General features: G+C 37.1%; 1 protein-coding gene across 1 annotated transcript; it reads right to left on the reverse strand.

Annotated features, from left to right (window-relative positions):
• Positions 1-20,657: 20,657 nt before the first annotated feature.
• On the reverse strand, positions 20,658-21,706 carry LOC133322437 (odorant receptor 88a-like; the record flags this gene model as incomplete). Its single annotated transcript, XM_061531434.1, has 4 exons — positions 20,658-20,720; positions 20,779-20,934; positions 21,013-21,214; positions 21,375-21,706. Coding segments are annotated over 4 exons (753 nt in total), but the record flags the coding sequence as incomplete, so codon positions are not given.
• Positions 21,707-21,721: the final 15 nt, after the last annotated feature.

The raw sequence follows: 21,721 nt of genomic DNA on the forward strand, positions 1-21,721 counted from the left end.
AGGTCGGTCATGAGGTTTTAGATCTGGTTCTCAAAGACAAGAAATCGATATTTTAACGTGTTATAGTCTTTCTATATTCAGTATAAATTATTTATTTTGAAGAACTGTTCGTTTCGTCTGAATTATTTACTTACTAACTTACTTAGCTGGCTTATGACAGAACGGTTGTTCCATAAGCCGAGCTTAAAAAAGAGTTCCAAGTGCGTCGGTCTTGTGCGCATTTCATTCAATTTGAAAGACCATGTTCCGAGATGTTGTCTTCTGCTTCATCTTTCTATCCATGGTATTCCCCTTTTACGTGATCCATCACTTGGCTCGCTTTTATATGGTTTTTGAGCTGGGGCATTCCCATCCATTCTAGCCAACGTAGTCGCTGCAGCTCAATACGTCTAACAATGTCGATGTCCGAGAATAGCTGGTACAACTCGACGGCGATATTCACCGTCAACGCAGATCGGCCCATTGATCATTCGGAGAATTTTTCTCTCAAACACTCCAAGAGCTGCCTCATCTGCTTGCGCAAGTACCCATGCTTCAGATCCATATAACAGCACGGGTAGTATCAGCGTCTTGTAGAGTGTGAGTTTGGTCTGGCGGGAGGTGGCTTTGCTTCTAAACTGCTTACATAGACCATATTAGTATCTGTTAGCCAACATTATCTTTCTCCGAATTTCAAAACTGATGTCATTATTTTTTTTAATGGCGGCACCATGGCATATAAAATCGTTGACTAACTCCAAGCTATAGTTTTCAAGTTCCACAGTTGGTTCGAGACGTCTTGGGCATAGATGCTATCAGCATTGTCTTCTCGCCATTTACAGCCAGACCCACTTTGGCAGACTACTTCTGAATTTGTTCAAAGGTGGTTGTAACGCTCGCAATGTTTGACCCATGATGTCCATGGCATCGGCGTAGGCGAGTAATATGTGTTGTTTGATAAACAGAGTGTTATTTATGTTCACCTTTGCCTCCCTTTTTCAGCGGGATGTAAAAGAGATCATACTGTCCCCTGAATACTCGTTCGGTATAAAATGGCTCCGAACTTGTGTCAGTTAAAGTTATACTGCATAGCTGTCTTAATTTTGCAGAAATGCTATACGCACACATGGCTTTAAACAACTCTGAACGGATAGGGCTATCAAATGCGGATTTATAGTCGACGAATAGGCGAAATATGTCGATGTGGTTTTCGTGTGTTTTATCTAGGATTTGGCGCAGAGTGAAAATCTTGTAAATGGTAGATTTGAATGGCCTGAAGCAGCATTGGTATGGTCCAATAATGTCAATGACTATTGACTTCAGTCGTTCACAGAGTACGCTGGATAGCACTTTATATGCGATGGGAAGGCACATATAGTTGGCACATATCTTGTCTTGTCTCCTTTTTTGTGCAAGGGACACAGGATGCTGAGGTTCCGATCATTGGGCATGCATTCCTCTAGTCAAATTGTACTAATCAGCTGATGCATACTCCTGACCAGCATCTGACCACCCGTCTTTAATAGTTCGGCTGGTAACCCATCGGCACCTGCTGCTTTATTATTCTCCAGCCGATTAATTGCTATTCTGACCTCATTTTGGCTAAGTGATATACAATCAATACCGTCATATCATATTGGTTCTGGGGTGCAAAATTATCCTTCCAGATCCTCAACACGCTATTTGTATCTGTCACCAGGTTTCCATCTTCATATGTACAGGAGGGTGTGCCTGCGCCAAAGTCTTCGGTTTGGTGTGTTACTCGTTGGTAACATTTCCGGACTTCATTCTGACTCCTGTACATATCGATTCGCTCTCGCTCACGTTTTTCTTGTTCTTTCTTCTTTTTTCTGAATACGTTTCTTCTCTCTCCTTTTCTCTCGATAATTCTCCATCGCATTACGTGTTGCTACTGTCTGCAGGGTTTCTTGATGGGGTTTTTGGTACCCAAGTGTTGTTTTTGCTGCAGTTTTTAGGGTTTGGACAATTCTTTGCCATGGTGCCTCTATATTATTATCGGCACAAGGAGTGCTTTCGTCAAGCAAGTGCGTAAGTTGAGCGGAGTAGGCTTCTGTTATCTGTTGTGTTTGCAGCTTTTCGACGTAGTGTTTTCGTGTTGTGTGAGATCGCACTATTGCTGCAACATTAAGACGAGTGCGAACCTTGGCTGCTACAAGATAGTGGCCAGAATCGAGATTCGCTCCTCGTATCGACCGAACGTTTAAAATACTGGATGAATGCCTCCCGCCTATCACAACATGATCAATTTGATTTCTCGTTGCTTGATCAGAAGAAATCCAGGTGGCCTTGTGTATATCGAGTTGCTTGAATCTGGTGCGGCTAACAACCATGTTTTTTTGCTGCCGTAGTCTGATGTTTCTTCATGGAGGCTGAATTTCCCGACGGTGGGACCAACAATATTTTCCCTTCCGATTTTTGCATAAAAATCCTCTAGCAGACTTTTTATGTCATGACCAGGGCAGCGGTCATATTACGTTTCTAAGCGCTCGTAAAACATGTCTTTGGTCTGTTCATCTTTGTCTTCCGTCCAAGCATTGGCGCAAATAAAACTGATGTAGAAGAACTTCGTTTTTATACGGATTATAGCGATTCGCTGATCTACTGGAGTGAATCTGGAGACGAGGTCTTTTATTCTCCTGTTAACCATAAATCGGCAGCCAAATTCATGTCTCGTCTCATGGCAGCTATAATACAGGGCGTAATCATCTGATTTACTTACGACAGTCCCTTTCCATCGCATTTCCTGTACGGAAATATATCGGCTTTGTACTTCCTGAGTACATCCGCCAATGCGAAAACTACTCCTGTTCTGTACAACGTGCACACTTTGCAAGTGCAGATTCGCAGATCGTGGTCCTTTATACGTTTGTGGGGGTCGTCAACATTGGGGTGGTTTGGTTTTCTTTTTCGTTGCTTTTTCATAGTAGGAGGGGTTTTGCGAGTGTGGGCAACAAACCCAACGCCTCAACCCATTATTTTAAAGTTCTCTATATCAGCTCACTATTTCAACGGACGATGAAAGTAGCTACCCCAGGGTACACCACGGGGAGGTAAGTGTCCACAATTGAGATGAAAGAGAGACCAAGATAAACCTAGGCTTCGCCATGTTAAAGCCAATCGAAGCAGTTGATTGGTTTCTATCATCCCCAACGTCACCCCGAAATTGTATTCGTTGTTTCAAAAAAGTATAAAACTAAGTTTTCCAATTTTAATTTTTAACAAAACAACGCACAAAATTTAATCAAAGATCAAAGCGTTGAAAGAAAATCTGTTGGATACCTATGAAAGACTTAGTAGCAAAAGAAGCAAACCTAGATGAGAAACTAAAACACTTAAACAATTGATGGAATATCCGGTCGTTTGGCTATTCATTAAATCCATGTAGGCTTCTTGTAACGACAGAGATGGTGGTGGCGGTGATGATGATGAAGACGCTGCTCACATCGATTGTAATCAAAAGAAGACGAAGAAGCATGGCGACCCATTATATTGATGAGTTTAGAATCAATCATTTCTTTTTTTGTGAGTCGATTTCATGTGGTGTAAAGCCCATAGCCCACAGCTGGCCGTCGCATTGGGGCATACACAGGCTCCTTTTCTATTTTCTATTTTGTTGTTGTCGATGTTATTGACTATGCGCATGCGTATCAAACATATAACACAAAAGTGGTAATTAACCAGAAGCCAAGCATTAAATTATAAAAATATACTTCAACACTTTGATAATAAACTCTTCAAAGTTTTTTTCTTTCTTTCGTTTTTATTATTTTTTTAAAGAGAGGAACACATACATCTAACGACCCTGACGTGAGCGCGTTTGCTGATAGATGCTATAAGATATTGACGGCAATGAAATACCGCCAACCGAACAGCAGTAATTGTAGCATTACGACAAACAGCCTCAAACAACATCATAGCCAAATAACAGCAGCGATGCTGTTGTTATAGTTTTTTAGATGTTGTTGTAGCCGGTTATACTTTGATCGAGTCGACGACGAAGATCATTACAAAATTTGATGGGACGTCAATGCTCAGTGTTCATTGATTATTTCACTTGTAAGCCATTCCATTAAGATGTTGTCGATGATGATGCGAAAGCACAGTGGGCTGGAAAATCCTAAGAATACATTTTAAAAGTCTGATCCTGACAAGACTTCCGAAGGTGTGGATTTTTAGAGTATATTTTCGCCAAGAAGTCGTGGATTTTTAATGAATATTTCTGCCCTGATTTGCACAGTTATAGGCGTGGATTTTTATAGAATATTTTTTGCCCGGACTAGCACTGCTATAAGCGTGGACTTTTAAACAATATTTTAACACAGATCTAGGCGTGGATTTTTAAAGAATATTTTTGCCCAGAATAACACAGATCTAGGCGTGGATTTTTAAAGAATATTTTGCCCACAATAACACAGGTCTAGGGGTTGAATTTTTAAAAATACTTTTGCCCAGAATAACGCAGATCTAGGCGTGGATTTTTAAAGAATAATTTTGCCCAGAATAACACAGATCTAGGCGTGGATTTTTAAAGAATATTTTTGCTCAGAATAACGCAGATCTAGGCGTGGATTTTTAAAGAATATTTTTGCCCACAATAACACTGATCTAGGCGTGGATTTTTAAAGAATATTTTTGCCCACAATAACACTGATCTAGGCGTGGATTTTTAAAGAATATTTTTGCCCAGAATAACACAGATTTAGGCGTGGATTTTTAAAGAATATTTTTGCCCAGAATAACACAGATTTAGGCGTGGATTTTTAAAGAATATTTTTGCCCAGAATAACACAGATTTAGGCGTGGATTTTTAAAGAATATTTTTGCCCAGAATAACAAAGATCTAGGCGTGGATTTTTAAAGAATATTTTTGCCCAGAATAACAAAGATCTAGGCGTGGATTTTTAAAGAATATTTTTGCCCAGAATAACAAAGATCTAGGCGTGGATTTTTAAAGAATATTTTTGCCCAGAATAACAAAGATCTAGGCGTGGATTTTTAAAGAATATTTTTGCCCAGAATAACAAAGATCTAGGCGTGGATTTTTAAAGAATATTTTTGCCCAGAATAACAAAGATCTAGGCGTGGATTTTTAAAGAATATTTTTGCCCAGAATAACAAAGATCTAGGCGTGGATTTTTAAAGAATATTTTTGCCCAGAATAACAAAGATCTAGGCGTGGATTTTTAAAGAATATTTTTGCCCAGAATAACAAAGATCTAGGCGTGGATTTTTAAAGAATATTTTTGCCCAGAATAACAAAGATCTAGGCGTGGATTTTTAAAGAATATTTTTGCCCAGAATAACAAAGATCTAGGCGTGGATTTTTAAGGAATATTTTTGCCCAGAATAACAAAGATCTAGGCGTGGATTTTTAAAGAATATTTTTGCCCAGAATAACAAAGATCTAGGCGTGGATTTTTAAAGAATATTTTTGCCCAGAATAACAAAGATCTAGGCGTGGATTTTTAAAGAATATTTTTGCCCAGAATAACAAAGATCTAGGCGTGGATTTTTAAAGAATATTTTTGCCCAGAATAACAAAGATCTAGGCGTGGATTTTTAAAGAATATTTTTGCCCAGAATAACAAAGATCTAGGCGTGGATTTTTAAAGAATATTTTTGCCCAGAATAACAAAGATCTAGGCGTGGATTTTTAAAGAATATTTTTGCCCAGAATAACAAAGATCTAGGCGTGGATTTTTAAAGAATATTTTTGCCCAGAATAACAAAGATCTAGGCGTGGATTTTTAAAGAATATTTTTGCCCAGAATAACAAAGATCTAGGCGTGGATTTTTAAAGAATATTTTTGCCCAGAATAACAAAGATCTAGGCGTGGATTTTTAAAGAATATTTTTGCCCAGAATAACAAAGATCTAGGCGTGGATTTTTAAAGAATATTTTTGCCCAGAATAGCCAGGATTTCATACAGTATATTTTTTTATTTTGATTAGTTAATCATTTTTTAATGTTTCTCTTTTTGGTTCCCCTCCCACTGTGCATTGTATTACAATCATCAAACGTTCAATAACTTGATATTTCTGTTCATTCACATTTTTATCGGCTATTTCGTGTTTTTTTTTTCCTTAGCTTTGTGTTACCCATGGAGCCTGGAAAAAATCTAAGCAGCTATAAAACCAGTTCACCAGCCATCGATTTAGAAATCAATTATGATGGTTATTTGGTTACAGTCATTTGCTTTTTCTAAGCATTTTACGTAGAGGTGATGGCCCCTTCTCCCATTTGTGTAGTTAATGACGGCTGAACGGTGGTGGATGGATAGATGGATCGATGGTTGTAGAAGTCTTGTGGTGTTTCCAACCAATATTAAGATATTAATGCGGCTAGATTTTTGTGGTTTCACTCAGGTGGATTGATGAATGTATGAAAAGAAACCAATAAATGAATGAATCGTTGGCTGGTCGGATGACTGGTCAAGTCAATGGAATATTAAATTTTAACTGGGTGGTAAAATACGCCACAGGTGCAGTCAAACGGTGGCCATAATCGCTAACAATCAGCAGGAAGGCATATGGCCCAGTACATAACCAATGTAGCGGGAAGTGAAGATTTTGATTTCTAGTTTTTTTTAACTTTTAAAAAATAATTGTCCCCCAAACAGTAATAATTTTGTGTTCCATATCTAGGTGGGGGAATTTTAAAATAGAAACGGAGTGGTTTTGATTTCAATTTTTGTTATTAAATTTTGTTTAGGAACAGCTGTAAATGTTCCTCAATGTATGAAAGGCATCCACCCAATAAAAAACGAGAAGTGTTTGAATAAAAAATGCAATGGAAACGGAAATTGGTAACAACAAGGCACAAGCATATGCTGCAACACCTTCAAAGGACATTTCAACATAATCTAATCAAGGATCAAATAACATCACTGTCATTGTTATGCCGACATTCCATGGCAATGGTGTTGTCACCAACCATGCTCTGGGTACAGGGCAATGAATGAGGATTTTTTGTAAGGATAACAGCACAAGATCATGTTATGGCACCACCCCTTGACGGGTGTTTCTTGCACTCTGAACATGCAATTTCCCTTTGTGAAGTGTTTGCGCAATCTTCATTATTCGAGGGCTAGTTTAATGGGATCCGAATGAACAAGAATAACACCTTTTGATGGATATCTCCCAGCTATAAAAACACATTAAGGCAATTGGTATGTTACAAAAATTAAAAGCTATTGTAAATATTCATAAAGGGTATTGAAAGCCTGTTTTGAAATGTTTTTCAAGAGTAATATTCTTTAAAAATCCACGCCTAGAGCTGTCTTATTCTTGGCAAAAATATTCTTTAAAAATCCACGCCTAGAGCTGTGTTATTCTTGGCAAAAATATTCTTTAAAAATCCACGCCTAGAGCTGTCTTATTCTTGGCAAAAATATTCTTTAAAAATCCACGCCTAGAGCTGTCTTATTCTTGGCAAAAATATACTTTAAAAATCCACGCCTTTGGCTGTGTTATTCTTGGCAAAAATATTCTTTAAAAATCCACGCCTAGAGCTGTGTTATTCTTGGCAAAAATATTTTTTAAAAATCCACGCCTAGAGATGTTTTATTTTTGGCAAAAATATTATTTAAAAATCCACGCCTAGAGCTCAGTTATTCTTGGCAAAAATATTCTTTAAAAATCCACGCCTTTGGATGTGTTATTATTGGCAAAAATATTCTTTAAAAATCCACGCCTAGATCTGTGTTATTCTTGGCAAGAATATACCCTAAAGATCCACGCCCAGATCTGTGTTATTTTGGGCAAAAGTTTTCTTTAAAAATCCACGCCTTGAGCGGCGTTATTCTTGGCAAAAAATGTTTATTAAAAATCCTCGCCGGGAACCGAAAATATTTTCAAATCCCTCCTCAGTTGACGAACAGAATCTTCCGTCTGACTGAATCTTATCAATGCAATTGGCATTTTGACAGCAACAAGAACAACCGCAACAACATCTGAGCCGAATCTAACACACGTAATTTTAAAATTATATAAAATTATAATCACCCCAACGAACCCAAACGAACGAAAGTCTATAATTTTGTAAAAAAAAAATGTTTTCTTCGTTTTGTGTTAGATTCTTTTTTTTTTTTTTTTTTTGCTGTTGTTGTTCGTTATTCACGTTTCGTTATTTTCAACGAAATTTTCGTACGATAGCAATGAAGCGCAGACAAGAAAATTAGGAGACTGATGTAGAGAAGTGAATTCGATAATGTTGGAACAAATCAAAAAAAAAAAAAAAAAACAAAATCAAGCAACAACAACAGTAAAAAAATATAATTCGCAAAAAAAGTGAATTCCACCAGTCCATAATTTGTTTGTTGGCAAAATTATACGTTGATGTACGATGAAATGTCTGGTGACCTTGAAAAAGGAAAATTATTTAACGGATATTGATTTTAGGGGTTATTCACGGCATTAGAGACAAGCAGTCAGACTGACAGGGTGATGGTGAATTAAATATTTATTTTAAATTCATATGTTTTTTTTTTATATTTCGACATAGTAAAAAATGTTACATACATTAGTGAATACTTCTTTGATTTTAGTCCTGATTTAGATTAGGCGAGTTTACTTGCGACAATTCTTATTGTTCTCTTTTGAACTTGCTTCATGCGTCTATACAAGGCAATTCGGTTTCAAAAATATATTTTTTCGGCATTTTGTGACAATGTTCTGGATTGGTATTTCAAATTACTGACACTAAAAACAAAATACACAAAATTGTAATTGTAAATTGCCGGCACGAGCAATTTTTTTCAAATTTCTATTCCCCTATTCTATTCCCCCTCAAGTAAACTCGCCTAATCTAAATTGGGACTTACAAAAAATATTTTAAGGAATATTATCAGAGAAAGAAACATGAATGGTTTTAAAGTATTTTTTTGGGAAAACTCTCACAGCCAAAAATTTTGATTTTTAAGAAATATTACTCGTACTAGTAGGAATCTAAGCGACGATTTTTAACCAGACTGAGGCTGGACTGATACAGCCTTAGGTGTGGATTTTTAAATAATATGTTAAGAGGTGTGGATTCTTAAATAATATTATTACGAAGACAATCACAATGTGGTTTTTTTAAGATTATTTTATGGAGGACTATCACAGACATAGGTATGGATTTTTAAAGAATATTATTGGAGGGCTGGGTGGCGTAGGGGATGATAGATTCCAAGCAACGGCTCTGATTGGCTTTAACATGGCGAAGTCCAGGCTTATCTTGGTCGCTCTTTCATCTCAATTGTGGACACTGACCTCCCCGCGGTGCCACCGGGGGAGCTATTCTCATCACCCGATGAAATAGTGAACTAATATGTGCCGCGGGTTCACCCATAAGAACTATAATAAATGGGTTGAGGCGTAGGGTTAGTTGACCACTCTCGGAAAACCCAACCTACTATGAAAAAGCTAAGAAAAAGAAAACCAAACCCCCCTAATGTTGACGACCCCCGCAAACGTATAAAGGACCACGATCTGCGAATCTGCCCTTGGAATGTGCGCACGTTGTACAGAACAGGCGCAGTGTTCGCTTTGGCGGATATACTCAAGAAGTACAAAGCCGATATTATTGCCTTACAGGAAATGCGATGGAAAGGGACAGGTGTAAGTAAATCAGACGATTACGCCCTGTTTTATAGCTACCATGAAACGAGAACTGATCATTTTGTGATAGACGGAAGGCATTCATCCAGTGTTTTAGACGTCCGATCGATCCGAGGAGCGAATATCGATTCGGACAATTACCTTGTGGCAGCCAAGGTACGCAACCGTCTTAATGTAGCAGCAAAGGTGCGATCTAATGCAACACGGAAACTCGGCGTCGAAAAGCTGCAAACACAACAGGTAGCAGAGGCCTACTCCGCTTAACTTATCCATCTGCTTGAAGAAAGCACTTCTTATCCCGATAATAGTATAGAAGCGCAATGGCAAAGAACTGCCCACTCCCTACAAACTGCAGCAAAAAGAACAATTGGGTACCAAAAAACCACCAACAAGAAACCCATGGTACGATCAGGAGTGTCGTAATGCTACTGATGTGAAAAACGCATCGTATAGGGCAACCCTGCAGACAGTAGGAACACGTAACGTGATGGAGAATTATCGGGAGAAAAGGAGAGAGAAGAAACGTATTTTCATATAAATAGAAAAAAAAACAAAAAAAACGTGAGCAAATCGAGATGTACAGAAGTCAGAATGAAGTCCGGAAATTTTACCAACGAGTAAAACGCCAAACCGAAGGCTTTGGTGCAGGCACATCCTCCTGTAGAGATGAAGAAGGAAACCTGGTAGCAGATACAGACAGCGTGTTGAGGATATGGAAGGAGCATTTCGAAAAGCTTCTAGTATCAAATAGTGGCGATGAAGAAGATACCCCAGAACCAATAAGAGATGATGGTATAGAGTGTATACCACTTAGCCAAGATGAGGTCATAAAAGCAATTAATCGGCTCAAGAACAACAAAGCAGCAGGAGCCGATGGGTTACCAGCCGAACTATTCAAGACTGGTGGCCAGATGCTGGTCAGGAGCATGCATCAGCTGATTAGCACAATTTGGCTAGAATAATGCATGTCCAATGATTGGAACCTCACCATCATGTGTCCCGTGCAGAAAAACGGAGGCAAGACGATATGTGCCAACTATAGAGGAATAAGTCTCCTTCCCATCGCATATAAAGTGCTATCCAGTGTGCTATGTGAACAATTGAAGCCAATGGTCAATGACATCATCGGACCGTACCAATGCGGCTTCAGACCTGGCAAATCCACCATTGACCAGATTTTCACTCTGCGCCAAATCTTAGAAAAGACACACGAAAAAACATCGACCACCTATTTGTCGAATATAAATCCGCATTCGACAGCCCTATCCGTTCAGAGGTGTTTAAAGCCATGTCTGCGTTCGGCATTCCTGCAAAATTAATACGGCTATGCAGGATAACTTAAAGTGGCACAAGGTCAGCAGTTAAAGTAGGAAAGGACCTATCGGAGCCCTTCAATACCGATCTTTTTAACATCCTGCTGGAAAAGGTCATACGAGACGCAAAGGTGAATAGAAATGGCACTCTGTACACCAAACAACACCAGTTACTCGCCTACGCCGATGACATCGGTATAATGGGTCGAACATTGCGAGCTGTAACTGCCACCTTTGAACAAATTGAAAAGGAGTCTGCCAAAGTGGGTCTGGCAGTAAACGGCGAAAAGACCAAGTTGATGGTATCAACGCGCAAGACGTAAAGTAGACTCGGGCCAACTCTGGAACTTAAGGACTACAGCTTCGAGGTAGTTAAAGACTTTATATACCTTGGTACCGCCATAAATAAAACAAATGACATCAGTTTTGAAATTCGGAGAAGGATTGATGGCCACCTACTATGGTCTAAGTAAGCGGTTTAGAAACAAGGCCACCTCCCGCCAGACCAAACTCACACTTTACAAGACGCTGATACTACCCGTGCTATTATATGGATCAGAAGCATGGGTACTTGCGCAAGCAGATGAGGCAGCTCTTGGGGTGTTTGAAAGAAAAATTCTCTGAAAGATCTACGGGCCGATCTGCGTCGATGGTGAATATCGGCGTCGAATGAACCACGAGCTTTACAATTTATACGCGGACATCGACATAGTCAGTCGTATTTAGCTGCAGCGACTACGGTGGCTAGGCCATGTTGTGCGGATGAATGAGAATGCCCCAGCTCAAAAGGCATATAAAAATGAGCCTACGGATGGTTCCCGTAGAAGGGGAAGGCCACGAATTAGATGGAAAGACCAAGTAGAAAACAACATCTTGGAAAGTGGTCTTCCAAATTGGTGGACTTGCGCACAAGACCGACGCGCTTGGAAATCTTTTTTAAGCTCGGCTTATAGAACAACCGTTTTGTAACAAGCCAGCTATGTAAGTAAGTATTTTGGATTTTTAAAGAATATTTTGGCCCAGATATTTAGAGATGTCTATGTCGAGCCATATTCGCCAAAAAAAGTAACCCTCAATTTGAAATTTTACAGGAGAAGGTTTTGTTTTAATAAATTCAGATTTAATAAAGCTATTATTTTGAAATTTAGAATTATAGTTTAAAACAAAACTAGTTAGTAACAAAACTATTGTTCTATATTTCAAAATAATAGCTTTATTAATTCTGAATTTATTAAAACAAAACCTTCTCCTGTAAAATTTCAAATTGAGGGTTACGTTTTTTTGGCGAATATGGCTCGATGTGTTTTGATACTGCCGCGCTGATCGCTTTGACATTTTAAATGAATTTCCGGTTATGATCAAGGACGACACCAAAAATGTTCGATGATGTCGAGATGATATTTAGGGGTGCAATGCACCGAAATCTTTATTTTTGTAAGATTTTCTAGACGCTCTAAAGGTCATAAGTATATGCAGAACATTACATATTTTACACGGTGAAGGTGATCTAAACAAATACTAAGAACGGCGGTTTAGATGATGATCGATAAATATTCAACCATAACCTAAAGTGACTAAAATTTTAATTTTATGGCTTAAATATTCACATCGGGAAAATAAGATTTGGAAAATATGTCAAGGTTAGAAAGCAGAGCTGTTGACCTAGAATTGGTGACAAGACTGCAAATATCGAGAAATATTGCCCAGGCTTAGAATATAGAACCGTAGAAAGTTAGATTTTCGTGTAGTTATGTAGGACATTATATCGGATCGGATCCGTTCAACTATACTGCTCTGCTCACTGGTTAAATAATACATTTTTAAGCCTTTCATAGTCGTAGATTTTCAAAGAATTTTATTTCGTATTTATTTTTATAATATTTTTTTTCGAAAGACTTCTACAAGCGAGGATTTTAAAATAATATATTACCGAAGTGCTCTCACAAGCGAGGATTATTTAATAGTATTGTTCTTTGGAGAATTTCCATAAGTGAATATTTGTGTAGAATATGTTTTGGAAGTCTTCCGTAAGCGAAGATTTTTAAAGACCATTTTTTTCTATACATCTATTCGGAGGACACTCATAGTCGTGTAATTCTCCCTTTGCAAGATATGTACCATATGGGGAATCATTTACCCAATTTCCATTCCCCGCACGATTTAATAAACAAAACCTGTCAATTTATAATTGTACATATCTAAACACTTATTATAGTTACTAAAAAACCCAATTAACTTCTTTAAGCAGAAATACTGCCACAAGTCACTTAAGTCCATTTAATAATGATCCTTGATGTTACAAATTTTAATAAACAGTTGTTTTATTGATTCTGACTAGAACCATAATTAAGATCTTTTCTTTTTCGTCCTTTCAGAAAACGAATCCTCACAATTATTAGAGGCAATCAAGAAATCAAATTAATTGACATATCAGTCAGTCCTGATGGTGGCATTTATGGCGAAACTTTAACACCATCACAGTAATAATTTGCAATACAAAATAAATAACACTTGAATATACTATTGTTGCTGTTGTTGTAAAAGGGACCAACCAACCAAAAAAAAATCAGGGGGAATTCAAATGGAAAAAGGTATGCAACCAAAATTCAATTCAATTGAAAACAATGCCACAATACGTACGAATGAATTCCGGTGTTGTAGGGAAATGAAAACAATGGTTGGTTTTTTTTTTTTTTTTTTTTTTTGAGTTGAGTTTGTTTTTGTCGCCGTTTACAAAATAAATCTCGACAAAACGAAAACGGATAAGCAAGCCAACAAACAGAACGCTTAAGTATTTTGGCATGGTCGCTCGAGCGATACCCGATGAAAGGCCTCCAAAACGGCACTGTGGTTGCTAGGGTAAGAGGATTAATCAACGACTGTCTTATTACTTTTAACATGTTAATAACAAATGTGAAATGTAGATTTTTGTTTGAAATGGAAGAACATTTTTGCAAAAAAAAAAAAAAAAAAAAACAAAAAAAAACAGTAAGGAAAGCAGTAAAGTCGGACGGGACCGACTATATGATACCCTTCACCACTTTGTGCATAATCAACAGATGAATCCTAACAGACTTCGCAAAGGATCAGTAAAATGAAATTGTATCCATAAACATGTCATTCAACCAATACTAAATTTTTCATTTGGTCAGATATAGAAGCTATATCTAAGTCTGAACCGATTTCACGAAACTTAACACACATCATTCTAGATCTAATTCATTACGCTGTGCCAAATTTCGTGCAAATCGAAAGATATATAGGGACTTTGGTGCACCATTTACATAAAATCGGACGAAAATATATATGAGAGCTATATCTAAATCTGAACCGATTTTCAGGAAACTTAACACACATCACTGCAGACCTAATTCATTACGCTGTGTTAAATTTTGTGCAAATCGAAAGATATATAGGGACTTTGCTGCACCGATTACATTAAATCGGACGAAATTATATATGGGAGCTATATCTAAATCTGAACCGATTATCAGGAAACTTAACATACTTCATTCTAGATCTAGTTCATTACGCTGTGCCAAATTTTCGATAGATATATAGGGACTTTTGTGCTTTGGTATATCTAAATCTGAACCGATTCTTCGCAATTTCAATAAGGTTCGTCCTTGGGCCATATAAGTGACCTATGCCAAATTTCATCCAAATTGGATCATAAATGAGAACTGTAGTTTGTTCACAAAAATACATGGACGGATGAACGGACGGACAGACAGATGGACATTCATAAAGTGATTCTATGCATATTCTTAAAAGAAACCATGTGTCTATCTCGTTTCATTTTGCCTGTCACAAACATATGCACAAAGACATAATACCCTGTACCACAGTGTGGTAAAGGGTATAATTAATACCTACACACATTCCTACTCTCCTCGGAGTTAAACTATAGTCGGGGCAATTCGCATAAGGCGTATCTTCTTCCACAAAGATCATGAAATCATTTTTAACCACTGTACCACCATATGTGCCATAACTCAGGGGTATCAAACCCATATGAACTGTAACAATACTAGAAGACGGCATGGAAAACGGCAGTTATTTTGCAATTACAAGAGAAAAATAAACACACTTGTGTTTTGCTCCAGCTACAGTTGGACAAGAACAATACTCCAATACACACAAACACTCACACACGTCAGCGGTAAACGGAAAGGACATTCCGGTACAACTGTTATCGACATACCCATGGCAACACAAATCGAGCCATGGCACCAAACACTCTCCAACACACATACACACACACATCCTCATAGCAGAAACGGTAACATCTACTCAAGATCCCTAGCAAGCAAATGTGTAACAATGGAAATCTTAAAAAAAGAAATATGAAGAAAACCCTAACCGAAAAAATGAAAATAAAAAATAACGCTTCTACAACACGCAAATTCAGATTGAGATTTAGATTCAACAAGCTCACACCCAAAGTGTATAATTACACAATCGTTATAGTCACTCGTTTTCGTTCGTCGTCATCAACATCGTCATCATTTTTGCCTTTATGAGTTTCTGTCGATGCGTCCGTCTGTTGGTCCTTTTTATAGCTGCTGTGAATGAGTTTAAGATTGCACCACTACAAGCAACCACAAGCGTTTTTTTGTTTTTGCCATAGTCCTGCCAATGATGGTGATGGTGGCACAACTGCGACGTTGTTACACCCCCCTCAACAACGATGTCGAACGATGTGAATGAATGCCAAGTGTGTGTACTCAGTGTTTTCGTCATCATAGACGTTCCATATCGACAAGAGCGGAAAAGAAACAAAACCAAAGACTTTTGTTTGAGGGGCCCCTTTGTATGTCCTTTGTGTGATCCTTTGATTTAGCAAAACTGGTAAACTCAGAAAAAGAAAAAAACACAGCAACAATTGAAAGAAAGAACTCGCCTCTTTGGTGCCTTTGAAATTTCCTTTGCTTGGTGCTGTGCCATTTGATTCCCTTAGTGCAACGCGAAATGATTTGAATGTTTGTAGCACCTTTAGCTGGATTTCTTTCCTTCTTTTGATTATTTTTTTATTACGTTTCTTGTTTGAAATTCAGTTTTTTCTTCGTCTATTCTTTTTTTTGAGATCGCTCAAAAATATTCAATTGTTGTTGTTGTTTTTTTTTATTTAATGTTAATCTTTTGGGGTAGGACAAAATATGTAATGTAAAGTGGTTGCCATGGTTCGCTGTTTTTGGGGCGTGTCCACAAGATGTTTGTCAGACAATTTCCGGTGCAAGGGGAACAACGAAAAACAAACATCGAGAAATTTTTGCTCGATGATTCAGGTTTTTTTAGTTAGTAATGTCCCAACTCTTTCCAACGGATTACAGTTGTTAAATTTATAAGATCCTTGCAAAATACCTTCATTAAAAAATCCACGTCTTAGATATTCCTTGAAAAATATTCTCTAAAAAATCAATGATTAAGATATCAACGATGAACAAAGTCTCTAAAAATATTCTTTAAACCAGTGATCGGAGCAGTATAGTCTGACGGGGCCGTCCATATCATACCCTACACAAACACCACCGAACTATAATTCGAGATATTTGCATCATCTTAATTGATTTGAGGTCAACAGCTACACTGTCTTACCCTGGCATATTTTCCAAATCCTTTTTTTTTTTGGACTTGGTTTCGCTATAAATATTGACCGACTATTTTTAAAACGGCAATTCTAAGTAGTTGACCAGATTCCTTAAAATTTTTGATGTTCGGCTTACAATAGAGGCCTCTAGAGCGACTGGGAAACCCTACATAATACGGCTTTAGGCCAATTCCATACAAATCTTCTGATCATCAACGAAATTTGTAGATGCTGTCCTTGACCAAATCGTGATCTTCCTTTAAAATTTCATAACGATCCGGGCGACATGTTCACCATCTATGTCTGGTAATGATTATATAAATCATATCAAAATACGTAGACACCTGCGTTTATCTTAGTATAACTCTCACATCCGAATACACACAATAATATACTTAGTATAACATGAACCTCTTGGATATAGTATCAAACTATCGTGCCTATGTCTCTCAGATGTAAATAAATACGCCATAAAATACAAATTTTGTAATTTTTCGCAAAAAAGTCTGCGTCCATTTGACCCGCTAAAAATTGACCGATCTTTATTAAAAGAGGCATGCTTATTCTTTGACCCGATCCCGATTAAGTATTTGGTGCATTTCATCCCCTAAATATTACGGCTCATTACCAAAAACAATAGGGGTCTTCATTGACAGAACCTGTCCTACATGCAAAATTTCGTGAAGATTGGTCCATAACTGTGGCCTGTATTGTGTTTACAAATTGTAATGGACAGACGGATGGACACACATGTTTAGATCGACTTAGCTAGTCGAGATATGACGATCGGTATACTTAAAGGTGGGTATAGGACCAATATTTCGCGGCGTTAATGGGGGTGCACAAAGCTATAATACCCTGACAACAAAGTTGTTTAGTGTATAAAAATCAAACCTTTTGAAAGTCTATAAAAATATTCTTTCAAAAATCAACGTCTTTTGGAAGGTCCTTAAAAATATTTTTTAAAAAATCAACGTCTTTTGGAAGGGCTTTAAAAATATTTTTTAAAAAATGAGGTCCTTAAAAATGCACGCCTTGAGAAATCCTTAAAAAATCCACGCCTTAGAGAAATCCTTAAAAATCCACGCCTTAGAGATATCCTTAAAAAATCCACGCCTTAGAGAAGTCTATTAAAAATCCACGCCTTATGGATATACTTAAAAAATCCACGCCATATGGAAATCCTTAAAAAATCCACGGCTTATGGAAGTCCTTAAAAAATCCACGGCTTATGGAAGTCCTTAAAAAATCCACGCCTTAAAGAAGTCCTTAAAAAATCCACGCCATATGGAAATCCTTAAAAAATCCACGGCTTATGGAAGTCCTTAAAAAATCCACGCCTTATGGAAATCCTTAAGAAATTTACTCCTTATGAAATTCCTTAAAAATCCACGCCTAATGGATATACTTTAAAAATTCACGCCTTATGAAAATCCTTTAAAATACCAAGCCTTATAGAATTCCTTAAAAATCCACGTCTTATGGATATACTTTAAAAACTCACGCCTTATGGAAAGCCTCTAAAAATCCAAGCCTTATAAAAGTCCTTAAAAAATCCAAGCCTTATATAAATCCTTTAAAAAGCCATTAAAAATCCAGACCTTATAGAAGTCCTTAAAAAATCCATTTATTATGGAAGTCATTAAAAATCCATGCCTTCTAGAAGTCCTTAAAAATCCAAGCCTTTTAGAAGTCCTTAAAAAATCCAATTTATGTGGAAGTCCTTAAAAAATCCAAGTATTATGGAAGTCATTAAAAATCCAAACCTTATGGAAGTCCTTAATAAGTCCACACCTTATAGAAGTCTTTAAAAAAACCAAGTCTTGTGGAAGTCCTAAAAAACATGCACACCTCATGGAAGACCATAAAAAATCCAAGTCTTATTGAAGTCCTTAAAAATCCAAGCCTTATGAAAGTTCTTAAAAATCCACCTCTTATGGAAGCCCTAAAAAATCCACTCATTAGATTGTCGTTGACAGAATTTTCTTTAAAAAATCCACGCCTTTGAATCCAAGCTTTAATTAGTGCTTAAAAATGTCCTTTAAAAAGCCATTAAAAATCCAAGCCTTATAAAAGTCCTTAAAAAAGTCCAAGCCTTATCGAAATCCTTTAAAAAGCCATTAAAAATCCAAGCCTTATAGAAGTCCTTAAAAATCCAAGCCTTATAGAAGTCCTTAAAAATCCAAGTATTATGGAAGTCATTAAAAATCCAAACTTTATGGAAGTCCTTAAAAAGTCCACGCCTCGTGGAAGTCCTTAAAAAATCCACCCGATATGGAACTCCTTAAAAAATCCACGCGATATGGAACTCCTTAAAAAATCCAAGTCTTATGGAAGTCCTTAAAAATCCAAGGCTTATAGAAGTATGTGGAAGTCCTTAAAAAATCCAAGTATTATGGAAGTCATTAAAAATCCAAACCTTATGGAAGTCCTTAAAAAGTCCTCGCCTCATGGAAATCCCTAAAAAACATTCACGCCTCATGGAAGTCCTTAAAAAATCCAAGTCTTATTGAAGTCCTTAAAAATCCAAGCCTTATGAAAGTCCTTAAAAATCCACCTCTTATTGAAGCCCTAAAAAATCCACGCATTGGATAATCGTTGAAAAAAAAATATTTAAAATATCCACGCATTAGATAGTCATTGACAGAATTTTCATAAAAAATCCACGCATTAGATAGTCGTTGACAGAATTTTCTCTAAAAAATCCACGCCTTTGAATCCAAGCTTTAATTAGTGCTTAAAAATATCCTTTAAGAAATCCACGCCTTAACCAGTGAGCAGAGCAGTATAGTCGGACGGGGCCGACCATACGATACCCTACACAACTACCACGGAACTCTAACTTTCAGCTTATGTTTATTCCGAGCCTGGGCAATATTTCGTTATAGTTGCTCAATCTAGCCCAATTAGAGATCAACAGCACCTCTTCATTACATTCACATATTTTCCGAATATTAATATTCATATTCAGATTCCATTCGGCCTATTATTGACATCAAATCGAAAAAACACAAAAAATTAAGTATTCGGTCCACTTCATTCCAAAATTATTATCTGATCACCACCGAAAATTATAGGCGTTGTTCTTGACCATAACTGGAACCTCATGCAACATTTAAAAGCGGTCAGTGTTATATTTCCGCCATCTATTGTGGTAATGGGTTACTCGGAATCTACGTATTCTGAATATTTAATTGCAACTCCCACGAGTACACACGAACGACAGTATAATTGGTATCAATTTAAAGGTCAACCACTCCTATTGGATATACTATCAACTTCTCGGGTTTATGTCCTTCGGGAGTTAACATATTCGCTATAGAATACAAATTTTGTCATTTTTCACACAAAAGTTAGGGTCCATTTGACGCGCTAAATATTGATCGATCTTTATCAAAACAGGCATGCTTATTCTTTGGCCCGATCCCCTTCTCCATGTAAAAATTTGCGATGTTTGGACCATAATTGCGGCCTATGGAGCGACCAGAAAAACCGACAAAAATTTAGTATTTGGTCCATTTCATCCCCTAAATATTAACCGATCTTTACCAAAAACAATAGGGTTCTTCATTGGCCAGAACCCATCCTACATGCAAAATTTCGTGAAGATTGGCCCATAACTGTGGCCTCTATCGTGTTTACAAATTATAATGGACAGACGAACGGACGGACGGACACACATGTCTAGATCGACTCAGCTAGTCGAGATATGACGATCGGTATACTTAAAGGTGGGTCTAGGACCAATATTTAGCGGCGGTACAAACTTTTGGGGCTGCACAAAGCTATAATACCCTGACAACATAGTTGTGTAGAGTATACAAATACACCCCTTCAGGGACGTACGCAGGGGGGTAGCCCTGGGGACCGTGCCCCCCCCCCCCCCCGCGAACTGAATTTTTTTCACAGTAAATTTATGTTTGCAACAGCGAATTTTTTCATTTTGTACTACCGGGAACCCCCAAATGAAATCCTGTGTACGTTGCTGCACCCCTTATATAGTCCATTAAAAAATCTTTAAAAAAAATCCGCGTGTTTTTAAGTCATACAATTTTATTCTACATAAAATATGTATTTATAAGAGCTACATGTGACAGAATAGATAATAATTGAGTTTAAAATATATATTTAAAGGACAGTACTTCTAGAGACAATCATTTAATTTTCGATCCACGAGCCTGTAAAAATGTAAACATCCGATAGGCAATCATCATTGTCTGAAAAAAATAGTAATAAATGAATGGAATCCTCTGAAAAAAACTCCCAATTACTTACCACTCGAAAATGCACCATATCAATGCTAAACAAATTATACCCACTCAGGGTAAATGGTCGACTGGCAAATAGCAAGAAATGTATTAAAAATTTCCGATACTCTATGGTGGCATCATACCAATTCTGCTCAAATAACACTTGACTCATATTAGTAGTCTAAAATATATGAATATATGAACAGAAGAACACATATGTACACCTATTCTGTATTAATTTATTTGAGGGTTTTCTTACCACACTTTCAATCCTTGATCCCTGATAACAATTATCGAATGCAAATGCCACCTGCACAAAACAGGGAAATATAAACAAAGTGATGGCAATTATGTCATCCGTATTCGCTATCAAATAGATGTGAAAACATATTGAGGCACCACTTATAAGATCGGTGAGAAATAATGGTAAATTAAAAGTGCTCCGCAATTTGTCACCCAATCTGAAATTAAAAAAAATATAAATTCTTATAATATTGATGTCCTCAGAAAGTCAATTGTAATGTATCTAGCCCTAATAAGATTATATATTTCTGAGATTTTTGTTTAAAATCATTTATGTAAGAAGCCAGTAATACAAGTCCATGTTTCGATATAGCTCACCTCAATATATGCTGATGATATTTGATTATCTCCACCAGATCCTTATAAAAATCCTTACTCTTTCTCCATCCCTCCATGGTATCCTTAGCATTTAATCGCGCCAATTCCGTATTGACATATTCGAAATGCATAATAAATTGAGCCACGGTGACAGTGTAAATATGATCCCAAGTAAATAGGCAATTAATACCGAACAACGTTACCAATGTCTCCGAAACATACATATACGGATATGTGTCGGGATTCTCTTTCAAATGAAATGGAAACCATGAGGCATGCTGATGATATTCATCCAAGAGGGGAGCACCACTTGCCGGGTCATAAAAGAGAATATATTTTCAACAAAG

The sequence above is a fragment of the Musca vetustissima genome, unplaced genomic scaffold (assembly GCF_032173495.1).
Source record: "Musca vetustissima isolate MV318-11 ecotype Yass unplaced genomic scaffold, APGP_CSIRO_Mvet_v1 utg31599, whole genome shotgun sequence".
In the NCBI taxonomy this organism is placed as follows: Eukaryota; Metazoa; Arthropoda; class Insecta; order Diptera; family Muscidae; genus Musca; species Musca vetustissima.